Here is a 19,899-nt window from a genome sequence, read left to right as displayed (position 1 = left end):
GTGGGATTGATTTTTTTTGGTGACGCTGCTGCGTCGGTGGTGGTGCACATTGACGGTGGTGCACATTGGCGGTGGTGCGCGGTGGTGGTAGTACACAGTGGCGGTGGTACACATTGACGGTGGTGTGCGGTGGCGGTGGCGCACGGTGGTGCACAATGGAAGTCTCTGCCTCCCCTCCCTCTGCCATGCGGCTCGACCTGCTCACGCAGCCCGAAATCTTCACGCTCCACCCATGGCCACGAGTCTCAAAGACTGCGGGCGCAGCGACACCCAAATTCGCAAACACACTCACTCCCACCTCCTCCTCCGCTCGCTGAACACCGTGCGGACCCACGATGCAAGTCGGCAAGAACTCGCGTTTACAGAGGTTCCCCTCGGCCGCACAGGCCACTCGCTGTTGGGGAAGATTAAACTGGCACGCCGTCGCCTATGCCTGGTGTCGCGCCTTGGCCACCCAACACTCTTCTTACAACACTCATTCAGAAGACACTGCTCGTGGATAAACTTTTCATTATTTTTATTAAATCGGAAACTTTTGGGTACACAAAATGCCAATGGAATGCACGGTCAACACGGGCCTCTAACTTGCTTCAGGATACCACTAAGATCGCATCTCAAATGCACACGAGTCACGGCCGGGTCTCGACATAGACACGGACGGGTGAGAGAATGCAATATTAGCTGACTCACTAAAGGCTCCGGTGACAACTAACCACGAAAAACACTGGGTGCTGTGTGTTTCTTAGCATACAACACGGTTATCATGTGTCCATTTTCTGTCATCCGGACTCTCCTGGAGGTGGTCTCGTGGCAAACTCACTCTCGTCACAGGGGCCGGGGCTCCCAACTCACATCGGACTTTGGCCAAATCTCTCCCCTCTGGGAAACCCTTGGCTGAGTTCGCACACTAGGCTGCCTGGGAAGAAAACCCCAGGGGAGAGGTCCGATTGTGAGGGGCCATTCATCAGGGCTAGTCCCATGCGTCTGCGGTGTGATGATGGGCAGCCATCTTACACTCCCCCCTGGCTCGCCCGGTCTTCTCCGCGCACTGCTGGCACCAGACGACTCCCCAAGTCCGTGACGAGTCCTCAGCGTTTCTGCCGTCGCCTCTCCTGCCGCTGGGTTCCATGTCACGTAGCAGCTACTAGGGGAACAACAAATTCGCAAGGCATGGGGTTAATTCCCCCCCCCCCACCCCCCCACACTCACTACCCTGTACTTCACTGCCTGGGCCTTCAGCCTACTAGGCCCACACCGCAGCAGCAGTACTTCCGGATGAAGCAAAGAAGTGCCCGGAAGCCATTCTTCACACGTGGGAATCTCCGCCGAGGCCCCTTCGCTTGCGTTGCCCTGGGGAAGGTGACGGCATCTTCCTTCCCCTCATCGTGATGTTCCTTGCTGGGGCAACGAATAGGCTCCCACCTGGCACAGAAACAACGCGTCCCATCGTTACGCTCTTGTGTCCGGTACTCATCTCCATTGGCGACCTGAGGAAAGTGGAGGAAATTCTATAGTACTATGACAGGGCTAAACTTTGTTCATTTTACGATACCCCAAAGGGATGATGGGGACTGTTGATACGTGAACAGTTATTGAACTCAAAAGCTTTCGGTGGGATACAGTTGAATAAAAGTTTGTATTTTTCATGGGCGTAACTGCAATTGGCTGGAGGTTGGCACAGAGGATGTTAGGAGATGAGGGATTATATACATCAGTGGCTTGGGGACATTCATGTGTGTTTGAGTCATGTCAATGGAACAGTTTAATTTTAAGTCAGTGTAGATGTCTCATTCAAAACAGAAACCTAATCTCTTCGAATACGAAATATTAATCTCATCGAATACAGAACCATTATCTCTTTGAGGTTATCTTAATATTGCTCAACAGTTTCCATTTAATTCCTATACACCATAAATCAATAGCGCTCTGTGGGAGTCTACAACAGTTGTAGTACAGACAGGCCCCGTCTACAATAAACTATAATTTCTCAGTGTCCCCGCATTGGAGATGGAAATTTCCCTACGCCAGTTGAAGAAAGGGAGACTTTCACTAAATAACCCAGCCAGCCCAAAACGTTCACCAAAGGTGCACTTGCACACGGAGACTCACTGTTGCCTCATGGTCGACTCAATTTCTTCACCGCCGATGTTTTCACAGAGGCCCCACTGAGTGCCGCTCGACCACTCGTCACATTGCCCCTGGGCGTGGATGGATGTTGGTAGTGATAGGGAGATCACGTCCCCCGGTAGCTCACAATTTGATTCAAGAGCAGTCACATACGACTTCCTTGTGTTGGTGGACGCCAGTAGCGATGGGACGGGTTCTGGATCGGATGGTCCAGAAATGGTTCCGCAATTGCCAGGAGTGAGATAAGTTGTCTCGTGTGCGTCAGAAGGCACTGGTGCTGCTGGGTCTAGGGATGGGCTCGCCACCACCGACTGAGGCACCACAGCCGGGTCGGGTGAGGTGCCACGTATCCACTGATGATCCAGGGCCTGTTGGGGTGTGAGCCGCCGAATAGGATCCCATCTGGCAAGCGAATAAAAACCAAGGAAACAAATATAAGGCCGGCAACATTTCTAAATTCCGATTTAAAGCTTTCGTGACTGCAGGGATTCATCTTCTTGGTTCTTTCGGAAAAGTCACGTAGAAGAGAAATAATAAAAATGAAACGCAACAATATTTTTATTATTTCATTATTTCCCTTCTACGTGACTTTACCGAAAGAACCAAGAATATTTTTTAATTCGTTTTCAAATCTGGAGTGGGTGTGAGGTATTTTTACCCTCTGCCATAGCATATCTTGTATTTAATTGAAGAAGGTGCAAGGAAGAGCAATTTTCCCCTGAAAAGGTATAAAGCTGCCCAACCTCCACCAGGTAAGCGCACTTTTTTCCAGCGAGTGTCAATGGGAAATCTGAATTTCGATGATTTACTCAGACGTATGTATGTTGAATTTATTTCGCACCGTACGTAGCCAACCGTGCTAGTCGGAGGAGATAGTTCTAAAGAAATTAGTTTTAAATCTAGATTCAAAAGTGCACAGCTCCATTGGCTTCCTAATAGCGGAAGGTAAGAGCGATGCGGTGACCATCTTCGTTCGATGGCTACCCAAAAGAGATGATGCGCAGTCAGTGATTTGTCTCTTACTCAAGGCATCTTCTGACAAAGTGGAGGAAATGAATATTTTCGATCCCAAGCAGTTTGTCGAGGGGGTCACTGCCCGGGATGGTTTTCCTGCCGTTGGAATAAACGCCACCTTCATCATCTGTTTTCAGAGAGAAGAGAGAGAAAGAGAAGCAACACGGGGAATTAGTACTGGTGAAGCAGACTACAATACCTCTGATTAGCACGGTCGGCTACGTACGGTGCAAAAGAAGTTCGACATACATGCAGTCGTACTTCAGGCACAAACTGAATGGTGCAAATCCAAATCCCGGGCTCCAGTTGACTCAGCTCAACATCCCTCGAGGCTGAACAAAGAGGAGCATCCTATCGTGGCAGGTCATCAGCGGGTTGTCCTGTGGAAAGCTTGGCGCCCGCGATAGTTTAATGTTGGACGTTCCACGATTGGCTTGGGGACTACCAACGGAGAGGAGCACTCCCCGATGCTCTCATTTGAACAGCAGCAGACGCTTAGCATTGATATTTGCAGATAACCTCGCTTAATCAAAGGTGTGACGAGGAGTATTTCCATAGCACAGTTGTCATGTAAGATAGCATGGCCGGCTGTACTGATAATCGCTGATAAGCATACACCTGACACACATTTGGCATTTACATTATTGGCAATAATATTCAACGAGGCCATGTTTATATGTTTGAAAGACTAGTGTCTGTAAATCGATGTAATGCGCATATTTAGCGCTGTTAGATGGCACCTAACTATGGCTTTTTCTCATATACTGTGCTATCTGAACGTGCTAATTTTTTAAATCTCAAAATCAAGATGCACTTGCATTTGGAGTCTCACTGTTGGCTCATGGACCAAAAAAAACAACCAGATTAACACAGAGCACAATATCGCTGGCTGCATGGCCACAGCTCGATGAAAAGTGACAGCAGAAGTAGTAACTCCCCTCCACTCACCAAAGCGAATAATCTTGACTTTCGAGGCTGTTACGATGTTCATTGGCGGAAGCCCCAGCACCTATATGTACACATGCACACCACAGTGGCAATGAGTTGACGTGGGCGGGATCAGTTGTAAATGCACACGTGATTACATACATCCGGTTGATTTGCCTATGACCAAATCACCCCCAAAACGTTCAGTATCATCAGATCTCAGAAGTCAGCTGGGTTTGGCCTGGATAGTGCTTGGATAGGGTGACCACTACACAGACCAGATTGCCGCAGGTGGTTGTGGGTCTACGTGGTGTATATTACAGGGCAGTGCATCAATATAACATGAACCCTATTACTGCTAAGGGTGTGTGTGTGTGAGTCTGGTAATAATGAGCCCCAATCCCAATTCTACTTGTGCACCTGACATCTGGCCACGCGATAACGATGTAAATTCTGCACCTGTGCACAAGCAGAAGCAGGATGTATTTACCAAGGGAATTATCCCGGTGAAGGGTTTTGATTTAAAGCTTTCATGACTGCAGGGATTCATATTCCTGGTTCTTTAGGTAAAGTCACGTAGAAGGGAAACAATAAAATAATAAAAATATAAAACAATAAAATTCTCTCGACGTTTCGACTGCAACACAAGCAATGATTGTTTTATTGTTTCCCTTCTACGTGACTTTACCGAAAGAACCAAGAATATGGTGTAGGGTTGTCACCTCTGGAGGTACAAAAAACTGGGACGTATAATAAAAAAAATCTCATGAAACCCAATGAATGAGATGTGTACTACATAAATGCATTTTCCTGAGTGCTATATGATTGTGCAACTCACAAAACCCACGAGCCCAAAGGTGGCAACCATAACCCAGAGAACAATAATTATTATAATTAAAAGGAATATTATAATTAATAATATGACGTTTGTTTACCCCTAAAAAGTCTCAGTCTCTTGACTATTTCACAGGAGGTCCCGGCAAGTTTTCGGCAGGAGACGATGGTTGTTATGTACAAATAAAAAAAAGTAGTGACTTGTGGGTAATTTTTTAACTTTGGAAAATTTGGACCATCGCCACAGAACGACCGTACACTTAATTGCGCAGAAATCTGTTTGCCATTCGTACTGTTAAACGTGCCATCGCCCACCATCAACTAAAACAATGCTCTCGTTGATTGCAGGGTCTATGGTTGGTTAGATCTCTAAAATATATCTATTTGTCCATGCTGAGGTTTTTTTTATCCTGTTCTTCACGTACCTGTATGATGCGCCCAACATGATATATTTGCTTTTTCGTGAAGAGTCGGCTCCCGGTGGCGAGCTCTGCTGCGATGCAACCCAGGGACCACATGTCCACTGAGCACGTGACCGGGAGATTGAGGTACATCTCCGGGGCCATGTAACCCTTGGTGCCGCGGTGCGTGAAGACTGCTCGCCACACACAAACAAAGACGTTCATCTTCCGGACAGCTTTAACAGACTGGTGGGGTAGCCGCTGTTAGCGAGCACCTATTACGGTTAGCACGGCATCTGAGGTGGGTTTTAGAGGCCAGACACCGTGTCTGGCTGCTTTCGTCTTACCAGGGCTGATATTTATCAACACCAGGTGCTTGTTTAAGGCTGGCGTCGATCTAAGGGTGTCCCAGGACCGGTTCATATATTTGTAGTGATGGTAGCATCACTACTGCGTACACACGCACATGTGTGACGTCACTATGCGTCACGACCACGCGGGTCTACACACACACATAACGTCATCCCGGCTGGAGGCGGGAATGACGTCAGGGCCGGTTCTGGACTCGGGAGGCCACGAGGGTGGTGTGAGGTCGTGGCACTCTCTGTGACCCCGGCTGGACATGTGAGTGGACCCCAGCGGGGGCCGGGGGCCTAGGGGGCACCTCGGGTGGCACATGGACAGCAGGGGGGGGCTTCGAGATGGTTCTGGAAGGGAGGAGTGGCCGGGGCGGGGCCCGGGCACGTCGAGGCCCATATAAGCAGCCTCCTCAGGAGGTTCGAGGCTGCTGCCCGTATCAAGAACGAAGATGCATCGTGAAGACGCCAAGAAGAGTCAAGCCTCCAGTCAGCGGACCTGCCAGTAGCCCACCTGGCTGGGTCACGCTAGAGTATCTGAGAAGTGTGTGTTAGCTAGAGTAGGTCGGTGGTCACCACCCTATGCGTAACGTAAGAGCTAACTGTTGTGTTCATTAATAAAATAAGTGCTGCCTCCCAAGGAGTTGTGTGTGCACCTAATTCGAATCCACTATGTATTTACCACCGATGTTCGCCATGGCTGGAGATCGAACATGGATCAATGGGCGTTGTAGCGCAGCGTGTTAACGGTTGCGTCACCACTCGCAACACGTGCGCACACAAGAGACAGGCACAATCGTGCATGTGGGACATCGCATTACCGCTTTCTTACATTTTCAAGTGTACCCAAATAAAGTATGCACAGTACACATACATGTAGTTGTACGTAGGGAAAATATCTAATTTCACCTCATACCGATTGTTGCTGTGTTTAGAAACACTCAACTCCATTAGGAGATTTAAAGTTAAAAACCCGGTCGTGGTGCGGTAAACTGTACTCTTTTAAGGGGACGTTAAAATTTGTAATTGCAATAGACATCCACATCAACAGGCACGTGGAATTTCCACCATTGGCTCAGAACCAACAACGGACATGAGTGCCACCTCATGCTTAGACATTGACGAAATATTTAAGCCTAAAGAATCTGATGAGTGATGAAGCTCTTCAACACACGTGTCCAGCCTAAAGCTGATCAGCAATGGCAGAAATTTACCATGCAGAGAAATGTACGTAGATAAATAAAACAATCATACATAAACTAGAACAAAACAACAGAATATAGAAAAATATATATACAAAAAAATACTTTCACTGTTAGAACAAATATTGTTTGTGAGCACCTATTGTGTAGCACACAGAACTGTAGCAGCTACTGCTCCAAGTTTACTTAGGGTAGACCTATTCAATACCAATTGCAAGTGTTGTGCATAGCGAAGAAATAAACTGGACAACTGGAAGTTTGGTGTCGTGCAAATCACTGTTCCACCACTATCCCCCCCCACACTCAAATAAGCACAACAACTGCCATTAGCTACTTAGTGGCGGTGACATCACCACGGCACTTGTGCCAGGCTATGTGCACTTTAAGGCCACGTCAAGTGTCAAACGCCCGTTGGCAGCAGGTCACGGGACAGACCCTGCAGGTGCCATGGGTTGACTGACTGAGATGACTGGCGATGCACCACCTGTGCCACACACACACACACATGTAAAACAAGCGCACACCTACAGACGAGCTCACTTACAATTGCGACGCTCGCGAACGCTGAGGCCAAAATCTGCGAGCCTGACATCGCCGGTGTCATGGTCTTTGACGAGGATGTTTTCCTGGAGAAGACAAAGGAGGATCTCTCATTAAGAATCAGTCCTGGGTGTGCCACTCTACTTCAGTGCTCACACCAATCGGCAACGCGTTTAATAACGAGGTTTGATTTTTTTTTATATATATCGTGAATCTGTTTTGCTCAATTCAACACTTTGTTTAACATTGCAAGTCACAGCTGTTGCTTCAATTTAACACATAAGCTTTCGCAATTAATATTCACCGGTGTGCTGAAGTAGTAACTAATTGGCACGTTTTGTTCATGTGACAAACATTACTAATTGGCTGTCTGGTGGAGGGTGGGTTAACGACATATTTATATTTATGCGATATAACCTAAAAACCTTTATGAGTTATTGCTTTGAGCATTGTCATTGTAATGCAACTTCCAATAATCCCAATGTTTATAGCAAGTAGATGTACATAAAATCCTAGATTAAAGGAACTCTTGGATTTCAAAAGCACATGTTTAAAAAAAGAGACATATTTATGTTTGTGTACGTTCATGATTGTTGCAAACAAGTGTTAGTATGCTGCAATGGCACCTTCCGTTGCTGCCTCATGACTTCATGACATGTCTCATAGATAAAGAGTTTTAATACTTTACCGTTCAATCATGAGGGAGTCGTATTTGGCATCAACTGCCTCATAGGCAATACAAACAGAAAATCAATGAATGCATGAACGAAGCAGGAGGATGTTGATATTCACTTACTAGCTTCAGATCTCCGTGAATGATTGCCTCACTCTTGAGTTTCACCAGGGCCTTCAGAATGGATCTCATGTAGAGCCTGATTTTGGGTAAATCAACCTTGCAGGTGATTGAGAGTTCCTCTTTCAGGGTTCCTCCTCTGCAAGACAGCACAATATTATCGGTTAAGTCCCTTATTCTTTATGGCCACTGCGTAGGGTTGGCTCCATGTACAGGACTCACGGTTTGACTGCGGCTCGGGATTTTCCCGATACCAAAATCCAATTGTAATCTCTCCCAGGGGAATATGATCTTGGCTTAACAAAAAAATATTTCTTTATTATACCAGGTAAGACCCACTGAGCTATATAGCTCTTTTTCAGAAGCGACCTGGCCACAAATGATAGTGCTACCAAGTGACTTATTATAATGTTTCTAAATGTGGAGAAAAAAACCAGAGGACCTACAGAAAAATTCAAACTCCAAATATACAGCACGCGTCAAGGTCGGGATCGAACCCACGATGTCGTGTATCTCAGGCGAGGTAGTTAACATCTCGCCACCGTGGCGCCCCTTAAAATGAGGCTCTTCACAAATATTCCACACGCTGATGAGATACGGCCCAGTGGTGGGCAGCAACTTCATTTACAGCGAAACAAGCGCTACCGTTTACCATAAGTATGAATGATAATAAAGGCAGAATCCTTTTTATTGATGTGCTGTAACCAACTAAATATTGTATATTCTTAGTTTTTTCGGTAAAGTCACGTTGTTTCTCTTCAACGTGACTTTACCGAAAAAACTAAGAATATGAATTACTGCAGTCACGAAAGCTTTAAATCAAAATTTAAATATTGTATGTTGAACTTCTTTCGCATCGTACGTAGCCAACCTTGCTAATCAGAGGTGCGGGGGAAGGACAACAAACTAAACACAACAACCACAATCAGTTCAAACCACGATGACTGGTGTGGGGAAATATGGGGCGGGAGAAACTTTTCAGGTTTTTTTTTATTTGCTATATTTTAAAAAGCCCACGCAGCTCAAAGGCATCTAGTAAAGCAAAAAAAGTGTCAAAAATAGTTACGTGCAAAGAAGGAGTTGCATGTGTATTGTTTTATATTCCATGAGATACCAAAAGTAACAATAAAGCATTGAAAGGAAGCGACCAGTGCGCACAATCACACGAATGCAACTGCTTAGACGGATGAAATTCTACTCACAAGACAAGTTCAAGAACCATATTATAGTGGCCCCTGAATCTGAAGGTTTGAAGGAGTCTGATGATGTTATTGCCGTCCACCGACTTCAAGACATTTAGGATTTCCCTCTCCGGGTTGTACGTATTTTGGACGATGCTGTGGAGAGAAAGCACGAATGAGTCTCACCACATGCTTAGTGCTCGCACATTCAAAAAGGCAGAGTGACGCGTGAAGGCCCGAGATGCTTCAGTCAATCGAGCATCAGTCAAGGCTGCGAGCGCTCAATCCCGGTTTACATCGTTTGGCAGAGACGTTGTCAGTTTGTTGTTACACGAGAGAGTGACCGAGTCCCCCATCACAGCAAGGTGGCAGTTATGCTATCGGATCAGCGAGTCCAAGTCAAAACGCTGTATCCGCTCAAACTTTCAATTGGGCAGCACTCATCCCCATCGGGGAGGCCCTGAGATAGAAATTCCCAAAAAAATACAGGTACCATAGATATAAAAGGTGGTCGCATATTACAAAGAGTTTCTAATGATGTTTGAGCTATAATTCTATTCGGATCACTTTTTAGATCAGTGGCTCTTAAGCTGGGGTAAACGCACCCTCTAGGCGTGCGAGATGTCCTTTCTGGGGGTGCAGGACATGCCAGATTTATTTGAAACACAAATTAAGCACAGGCACGTAAGTATAACTACTTTGTTTCATCAAACCTATGTATCTATTAGCATTATATATTTTTTTCACGATTGAGAATCAAATGAGGCTGCAGTAAAGGTTAAGAACCACCGATTTATATGATACAGCATTGCCTATGCTACTTACAGTCTACACAACGCAAGTTAGTATTCTCAGAAGTTACTTTTCTCTTCACAAATCCAGATATACGTGTAGCTGTTGTCCAAACTCACCTTGAATCATGCTTGAACATTTTAAGAGCCACTTGTTGTTTCGTTTTATGATCCAGGCACTGGAGCACCTGGCCATAACCTCCTATTCCAAGTACCTTCAGTACTTGGTACCTATATGCCAGATGCTCATCGATGACCTGTAACATAATAGAAGAGTTTGGTTGACACACAGTTCAATCGTTTGGTCAGTTTAATAACAAATTAGCACTCATTTAACCGGAGCTCAATCACTGCTCACGTTTATATTTCCAATTAAATCTATGAATGGTATTGGAACCACTATTTCTGTTTGCCCATCCATCTATCAGCACTGTAGCAGCTTTAATCCTTAACCAAACTTGATGGGACATATATATAAATATTTTTCAGGCTACATAAAAGATCCCGAGTGTTGCGCAGAAAGATTTGTCATCTTGAAAGAAATTGCGGCCATTAGGGCCACCTGAAATGAGGGAAATGTGAATGACCTTGGCATAGAGCCCTGAGTAATTGCTTATAATGAGAACAATCCAAAAACTACGATTTTAGTTTGTTTTTATTTTGGACCCCCCAAAATACACATTGTGATTTAAGGTTGAGGTAAAGAAACACAATTGGTTTGTAAAATTGTAGCAGCCATCCATTATATCAATGAGAAAGTGTAAAGGGGATAACAGAGAGAATAGCGTGCAAATATAAATAATTATAATGTTATAACACAAATGATAGTTTAAAATCACGAAACGTAATAAAAAATATTTCATCACAAAACTGAATTTGGCGCAGTTTATTCACGTGACACTTTTATGAATTGGTGGTGTGGGCTGAAGGGTTTACGACACACATTTATACACCCAAAATCAATCAATTATGAATCGTAATGAGTATCATTGTTTGCCCTGCAAACTGAGCAAGGCTAAAGTGAAAAAAAACCGGCACATATTCAGCATTCATTGCTGATCAGCTGAGGCCATCAATCCTGCTTTATACAAGAATTTAGTTTTTATCACAGATGACTTCGCTGGTTTCAAACCGAAGACCTTACAGATTCGAGATAAGTGCATTGACGGACATGATTTATCAAAGCCACCTCGCACCTCAATGGACACGTTCAGGGTGGTGGCGTGGCCTGGTGGTAGCGCATTCGCCACGTGTTACTGAGGATCACGATTAACGCCACCTTCATCATCTGTTTTTCCTGAATATTACCGAGGATGTCCCGATTGTTACTGCTGGTACACTAACCATTTTTTTTTACACGTGCTGTCAGGTTCACAGTGAACGATGTCATTACGCAAAGGGTAGGTGTCAGGGTCCAAAGTTGCCAAATAAATAAAAAATACCCACAAATGACTCAATTTGCATTATACCGTTCCAGTAGTCAACACTCTGACAAGCATTAGCAACGCCATTAAGCGCGTTGTGTGTAAGGGTTGTCGCATTTGCATTGAGATGTGAACTGGTTACAGAGCACGTGGAACATGTTGAAGGGTAGTACCGGTATGTAGTGGTCATTTTCATCATCGTAGCCGATATTGGAGGCACCTTCTGTCGCACTACGCATCTTGAAATAATATATCCATTTGTATGTAAGGATCTCATCACACTCAAATTCCGTCATCTTCTCTCGGAATTTCACGAGGACATCTGCGCGCGCACGCACGTACATACCAGGCACACGTGCACACTTGTAAAATGGAGCAAGCATCAAGGACGGAAGCATCACTTACAAGAGCTCAGCCTAACCTCTTATACTGTGCTCTTTATAAAGGTATAGAATAATTGAGGGATTAACTCTTATGGCGGATGGTTGAGAATATCGATGGAGTGGAAGCAAAATCAGCAACACATCTGGGAAAGTACAGTATTCCGAATGTGAATGGAGCAATGAAATGAGCCCGTGTACAGATACTCGGTCTATCACATCACGATTCTCGTGAGGTCAAGGTGATGGGTTTACACTCGGTCTATTACATCACAGGTTCATGAGGTCATGGTGATCGTTTTGGAAGGTGTGTTAGATGCACAGATATAGTGGTGAATCGGGCGCTAATATTATACTGTAGTGAGTGGAGCAGTACCGGCAGGCGTGCAGCACATCCCTGCCTCTGCGAAGACGATAGTTTCATCCATTGGCGACGCCTGCTCGTCGCACACGAATTACACGTGGAAACACAAACGCACAGATATATGAATAACACCTTCGTCACGTACAACGCGACGCACACGAGCGTGCGTTGTGTTGTGGGCCATCAAGCCTGGAGGATCAACTCCCGGCGCGGCAACGTGGCCTGGTGGCCGTGCGTTCGTCGCTTGTTGCAGAAGAGGCTGACGGTTTAATTCGAGCGACCGCCCTGATATAATTTATGGGACAAATACGCGTCTGCTTCAGAGTGCACGTCTAGATCCCGCGATGCCATTCGCAGGAGTAGGCCACTGGATGCTGGCGTTGTGATCCAAATCTATGAAATTACACAACTACAATATAGGAGCAATCATCGCCCCCCTCCCACCCTCCTGGGAAAATGATGGCAAGGCTCTTTTGTCGAAGAGTCGTGAGACTCGGTGATCCTTACCTGGGCAAACAAACGTAATATATAACTTTGTATAAGTGGACAGCTTAAACACTTAGGTGGCATTTCCCTTAGTTCGTAATCTAAATTGGTATGAGCTAAGAGGGCAGGTGATCACTTAATGTGTTTTATGTGGCCATCCATTGGCCTTGGAACTAATTTTTCTGTTGTAGAGATTGTAATAGTGTCTGTACTGTGCAGAGAGCTTGTGTCATTGTCTTGTGGCGAACTAATACCAGTGATTGTACATTACTTTGAAGCGACCGGTATCTGTGTGTGTATAGTGTGATGTGATCTATTGGTGTACATGCTCTCAATTGGGTTTGTGTTATTGTATTGAGATGTGAGTTTGTAGCATTACACTATCAGGTGAGCAGGTATCAGGTATGAACCCTTACCTGGCCAGGCACACTCGTATCTTTGTTTTCAGCCATAACCACGGATTATTCTGTCAAAACAGCACACATTATGTCAGAATGTCCCCTTATCCAAATAAGCACAGTATCCCAACCCATTTAAATATGTACTGTATGTATGTTGAACTTCTTTCGCACCGTAAGTAGCCAACCGTGATAATCGGAGGTGCAATATTCACTATTTAACCAGCTGAGAGCCTACTGAGACTCGTCAGCAAAGGAGAGATCTCGGACAGGTTTTGCTATCGCTTGAAGTTTAAGTTACAATTAACATTTTGTTTGGTCAAATCTCAATGGACAGTCATCTAAGCCCATTATCTCTTAGGGCTGATAATATACCACGTCATAGAAAGCTTAGGAGTGGATGTCCTTTGAATATAAATTCCACATTCCTTTGGCGGGTTCAGAATTTACATAGGATGACCACTATTAACCTCACAGGCAACAAAAATGTGTACTAATTGTGTCAACACAGTACAACAACAATAGCGTCAGTGCAGTACAGCACCAGTGACCTATTAGCATGACCATCATTATAAGCGATGTCACGAAAGCTACCTATCACTAGCGCCCCCATGATTGTAATCACCCTCATCATCTCTTTTACCACCAGCACTACCCCTACCAATTATACCAAAAGACAAAGATCCCCCGTGTAGCCTTAACAGACTGTAGGGGCAAGTGCTGTTAGCGAATCGCACCTATGAAGGCTGGCACGGCACCCGAGGGGGTGGGTGGCCAGCACCACGCCCGGCCGCCTTTGTCTCCCCAGTGGCGATGTTTACTACACACCGCACCAGGGTACTCATTTGAGACTGATTCGACCTAGGGGAGGTCCGGAACCAGTTCAGATAATCGTCACTGCTGTTGGTGGCCGTAAATGGGAATCGAACTCGGGTCGCCGGGTTTGTAAGTGCAGCGTAGCGCTTAGGGGTCATCCATTTGGTACGTACGCATGGAGGGGGGAGAGGGGGTTAGGGGCCGTCCATAAATGACGCCACGCGATTTTGGACGATTTTTTACCCCCCCCCTAGTCACTCGGCGTCACAAAAAATCAGACCCCCCTCTCAAATATGACGTCACAAATCTCTGCCCCCCCCCCCAAAAATATAAAACATGCTTCAAATCGCTTTAAACTATTGTCATTGAAGTGCGTATATAATGTGGCGCTGCACTCTGATGTTGTAGGAGAAAACATTAATTAAAAAGTCTATTTAATTAAGTAGAACGTATTCTTGGTTCTTTCGGTAAAGACACGTAGAAGGGAAACAATAAAATAATAAAAATATAAAACAATATTTTGTATTATTTTATTCTTTCCCTTCTACGTGACTTTACCGAAAGAACCAAGAATATAGAATATGAATCATTGCAGTCACGAAAGCTTTAAATACAAATTTAAGTAGAAAGTGGTGTCTATATTTATTTAAAGTTGCGAATTTTGATGTGACGTCACATTTCTCAACCCCCCCCCCCTTCGTCACACATCGTCACAAATGTCTCTCACCGCCCCCCCCAGGTGCGTGACGTCATTTATGGACGGCCCCTTAACCCAAATGCGTACGCTTGCGTATTGGGAGGGGAGGAGGGTTCAAGTTTTGACAGATTTTTGTGAACCTACTAAATGGATGTCCCCTAACCGGTGTCCCACCGCTCGCCACCCCCCATCGCCGCCTACACCACAATCACCACCACCACCACTTTGAACACTCGTCATCACCAAAATAAAAACCTTTCCAACAATCAACAATCAAAGCGACCATCATCAACATCATTGTACCCCAAGGCCCTATGGAGACCATAAAAAACGTGTACTTTGTTGAAAAATACGTTTTCAAATCAAATATACATTATTTTTTAGTTATATTCAATATCCTAGCAGCCTGCCTCAGGTCGCAAATTATCACTCACCTCAGAGTCTCGGATACTTTTCACAAAAGCGTCCTGCTTTCCTTCCGAAATTGTGAGGAAAACCCACACTTGCTTGATGAGAATAAGAAAATATAAAAAATTGTCGAATATTCACGTTAAAATGTTAAATTAAACGTAAATGTCTGAGGAGCTTCGGAGCGCGCGAGTGCTCGCCACTAGGTGGGTCCCGGAATGATTACGCGCTGGTGACGTCATGGTGACGCACATCCGGAAAGTGACCACGTGCTCTAAGCCCGGTGAATAGTGACGCAACAGTCAATGGACACTGCATTGGATTGCATTCAAACTAAAACTATTCATAAACTAATCTATATATTATATTCTTAGTTTTTTCGGTAAAGTCACGTTGAAGAGAAACAACAAAATAACAAAATATATATAAAACAATAAAAAAATTCTCACGACGTTTCGACCATAACTCAAACGGTCATCATCAGGTGTGTCGGTTTGCATAAATTTATTTTGAAAACGGCATATTTATTTATTTATTTATATAAAAATAACGTTTGCGTCGCGCAACGATTGGCTGTTTGCCAGGACTAGTCCATCTATTTTTTGAAAAGAGGAGGGGGGAGACGAAATTTGTTTTTATGTATGCTGTCTGAAAGGCACTGTAAGCGTGAACAATCAATCAAGAACTGAAATGATTTATCAAATCTTTCCAATGATTGCTAAGATAGAATCCATCTTCTCGGTTGAAATTGTCTCTGTGTTTGTATATGTGGATAGCCTCATGAACGAATCTCTCATGGAAGCCAGATGGCTTACAAAGAACCTCCGTCTTGGAAAAGTCAATGGCATGTGAGCCTACTGAATTAGAACAATGATCTGCTACGGCCGAGGTGTTGGTCCTACCGTGTTTAAGGTCTGCTTTATGTTCACGAATGCGGTCCGAGATATGGCGTTTGGTTTCTCCAATGTAACTACTACCACAGAGGCAACTTAGTTTGTAGACACCAGGGTATTGTATGTCCGGAATCACATCTTTTACAGACGGAACCAGATCACGGATTTTATGTAATGTGTTGAAACGGACCTGGATCTTGTGTTTATTCAAGATTTTGGAGATCTTTTTTGTGATCCCAGCAATGTAGGGTAAAGTGATGGTTTTGAAAGGCTCCTCAAGAGGGTTCTTCTTCATGGTTTGAGTGATAGCTTTGCGGATTGTATAGTCGGAGTAACCATTAGCCCTAAGAGCTTGGTGTACGTGCTTGAGTTCACTGCTTATGTGTTCCTGGTCGGATATGCATTGGGCTCTATGATACAGAGTCTTGATGAGAGAATTCTTCTGTGATGGATGGTGGTGGGAATCCGGTTTCAGATAAGCATCCGTATGGGTAGCTTTCCTGTAGACAGAGTGGCTCATTGAACCATCAGGTCTCTTTTTAATTAGGACATCCAAAAAAGGTATCTTGCCATCTATTTCGACTTCCATGGTAAATCTGATGGCTGGGTGTATGGAATTGATGTGGTCGAAGAATTGGTCTAGAGCAGGCCGGCCATGTGGCCAGATGACAAAAGTGTCATCCACGTACCTCTTCCATAAGGTTGGGCGCAGAGTGGCAGTCTGGATGGCGTCAGTCTCAAATTTCTCCATGAAAATGTTAGCTATAACTGGAGAAAGGGGGGAGCCCATTGGGGTGCCCTCAGTTTGTTTGTAGAAAGTTCCATTCCAAGTGAAGTATGTATTGGTTAAACAGTGTCTCACCAGGGGGGGTACCTCAGTGTTTAGTCCTTGATGAACCAAGTCTTCAATGATTGCAATGGTGTCAGGTACAGGAACCTTGGTGAATAAGGAAACTACATCAAAACTGACAAGCAGGTCGTCTGGGGACAGGGAAATACCCTTGATTGTTGATACCAGGTGAGTAGAATTTTGTACCGCAGAGGTGGTCTTTCCAGTGAAAGGACGCAGGATTTCAGACAAAAAACGAGCTAGTTTGTAGGTGGGGGAGCTGATAGTAGAGACTATGGGACGAAGAGGTGTATCAACTTTATGTATTTTTGGTAAGCCGTATAATCTTGGTGGCCTGCAGTCACGAAAGCTTTAAATCAAAATTTAATCGCCTCTACGGGGAGGGTTTTCACATAACTTTAAGATCCTTAAAATAAACGCGATTTAACCCAAAAAACCTTTATTATGAATAATATTGGTCGCGAAAGCCTACGTGTTAAACTGACTAACCTCTATGGGGAGGATACTTTTCTTAAAACCAGAAAATTGGAGAAGCTTCGCATTAAGCGGATGAAATTGATATCTTCACTGGCGTTCCTCAAAAGGTGCAGAGATTCAAAGGTAATACCAAACGCAGTTAAAATAACACATCACATAAAGTCTTCTAAAGCTAACCAAATACTACACAAAGCTAGCGAATTATTATTAATAGAGAGAATACAGCACAATAGGAGTGAATTATCTTACATTTCGGAATCGCTAAAGCAGTTACACTTAGATATAAGCAATAGTGTATCTATGCATTATTGGAATATAATCGATAACATAACACAACAATCGGCTGATAATGTGTTTAAACTAACAAAAACTAACCAAATTAATAAATTTTCTAGACTACATAATAAACAAATCCCTACTGAAAACCAAAAATGTAAAAACAAAACTGTACTGAACTTGACCAACACTGTATTAACCGGTGACATGGTCTCTATCCTTTCTAAAGGCCTTAACTTTGCCGTTACCCCACGCACAATTCCAGTGGATGAGATAATTGCTGAGGTAGAATCAGCAGTTAGACTCCTTCCACATAATGAGGCAGAGATGACTAGACATGAGGTTGCTAAAATAATTGAGAATAACAAAGTTCCAAAAGTAAATATTAGCTCTAACGAGGCAAAAGCCTTAAGAGAGCTGCGTGTAAATAAGGATATCCAAATCCTAGCAGCTGATAAAGGCCGCACTACTGTACTGATGTCACGAGCCGATTATGATAATAAAATTAGAAATTTACTAGAGGAAAGTACCTACATTAAAATTAAACGAGATCCAACTAATACTTTAGAACGTAAGACCACTGCAATAATTGCAAATTCATTAATCCCTAAAAATGAGCAATACCTAATTAAGCCAAGGGCCTCAAAACCACCTAGACTCTATGGGCTACCAAAGATTCATAAAATCGGCATCCCATTACGACCCATAGTCAGTACAATTGGCTCTGCCACATATCAATTAGCAAAATATATAACCAAACAAATACAGCCCTACATCGGTAAGACATCTTCATTCATAAAAAATTCAGAACATCTTGTGAATGTGATTAAAGATATTAAACTTACTCCTGATGATATTCTGGTAAGCTTTGATGTGATTTCTCTATTCACTAAGGATCCAGTGGACGAATCGCTTAAATTACTTGATACACTAGTAAAGAATACCGGTTTACAAAAAGATATTCCGAAACTTGCTGGCCATTGCTTAAATAACACTTACTTCTTATGGAGAGGGGATTTCTTTAAACAAAAGGAAGGAGCAGCAATGGGTTCTCCTTTATCCCCTGCTATAGCAAATTTGTACATGGAAAACTTTGAAATAAGAGCACTTGCCTCGAGCACATTAAAACCATCCTTTTGGTTTAGGTATGTGGATGACACTTTGGTTGTCTGGCCACATGGTAAAGATACACTTAATGATTTTCTAAATCATCTCAATGCACAAAACCCGGCCATCCAGTTCACCATGGAAATGGAGGTGAATAATACACTCCCATTCCTAGATATTTTGCTTGGACATGGCCTAAACGGTAAAATAACACACAGCGTTTACAGAAAGCAAACGCACACTGATGCCTATCTGAATGCAGAATCACATCATCATCCAGCTCAAAAATCCTCTCTTATTAAGACGCTCGTGCATCGGGCGAAAACAGTGTCAGATGGTGAGAGTCTAGTGAGAGAGATTAAACACGTTAAAGACGCACTACGACAGAATGGCTACAATAATGCTCAAATTAACAGAGCACTGAATGCCAAATCACGATCGCAAAGCAATACTACTGAAAGCGACCAGATTGTTAAAACAATAAAAATTCCATATATCTCAGGAGTAACTGACAAATTAGCCCGCGTTTTGCAAAAGCAAAACATTACAGTAAGATTTGGTACAGTACACAAAATTCAAAAACTAGTATCTTGCACTAAAGACGCATTACCTAAACTATCAACAGAAGGTGTATATCGGATTAATTGTTCATGTGGCAGCTGCTACATTGGGCAGACGGGACGTAACATCAGCGTAAGACTAAAAGAACATCAGAGAAATATTAAATTATCTCAAACACAACTGTCGGCAGTGGCAGAACATGCTTGTCAACAAGGACACTCAATTGATTTTGACAATGTTGCAGTGGTGTGTAAAACTAATTATTACTGGCAAAGACTAATTAGGGAATCCATTGAAATTGAGAGGAACAAGAATAACTTTAATCGCTCTGACAGCTACCGGCTCAGTGCGGCCTGGAAGCGTATTATTAAATAATACACATTACATTTTGATTTAAAGAATTACTAATCTACAACTCATTACTAATCATAACCAATGACTGATTACTAATCGATTATATAATTACATTACCCCCCCCTCCGCCTCTAATCACTGCACCTGATGAGTTAAGTGATGACGTCACTCTTCTGCTCTATATAAAACCGGGAGCAAGCGAGGGCTTTACCATTCTGGCGAATTGCCCGATGATGCTGGAA

At 43.8% G+C, this 19,899-nt stretch overlaps 1 protein-coding gene across 2 annotated transcripts; it reads right to left on the bottom strand.

Moving 5' to 3' along the window:
* Positions 1–502: 502 nt before the first annotated feature.
* LOC116938481 (dual specificity tyrosine-phosphorylation-regulated kinase 2-like) lies at positions 503–15,342 on the bottom strand. 2 transcript variants are annotated; one of them, XM_032945598.2, is made up of 13 exons: positions 15,166–15,342; positions 13,237–13,286; positions 12,347–12,407; positions 11,764–11,912; positions 10,287–10,423; positions 9,397–9,531; positions 8,198–8,333; positions 7,406–7,487; positions 5,328–5,497; positions 4,090–4,150; positions 3,151–3,268; positions 2,110–2,529; positions 503–1,422 (listed from the first exon to the last, which is right to left on the bottom strand). In XM_032945598.2, exons 2-13 carry the CDS (start codon positions 13,270–13,272, stop codon positions 1,236–1,238), a joined length of 1,692 nt encoding a protein of 563 aa, XP_032801489.2. In that variant the 5' UTR covers positions 13,273–13,286; positions 15,166–15,342; the 3' UTR covers positions 503–1,235. The 2 variants fall into 2 exon arrangements, with proteins under 2 accessions (XP_032801489.2, XP_075928786.1); XM_076072671.1 differs by lacking the exon at positions 2,110–2,529.
* Positions 15,343–19,899: the final 4,557 nt, after the last annotated feature.

This window comes from Petromyzon marinus, chromosome 38 (assembly GCF_048934315.1).
Source record: "Petromyzon marinus isolate PM22_M1 ecotype Great Lakes invasive population chromosome 38, UKy_Petmar_22M1.pri1.0, whole genome shotgun sequence".
NCBI lineage: Eukaryota > Metazoa > Chordata > Hyperoartia > Petromyzontiformes > Petromyzontidae > Petromyzon > Petromyzon marinus.
Note: the sequence above shows the minus strand (reverse complement) of the source record. Positions and strands in the feature narration are given on the sequence as shown.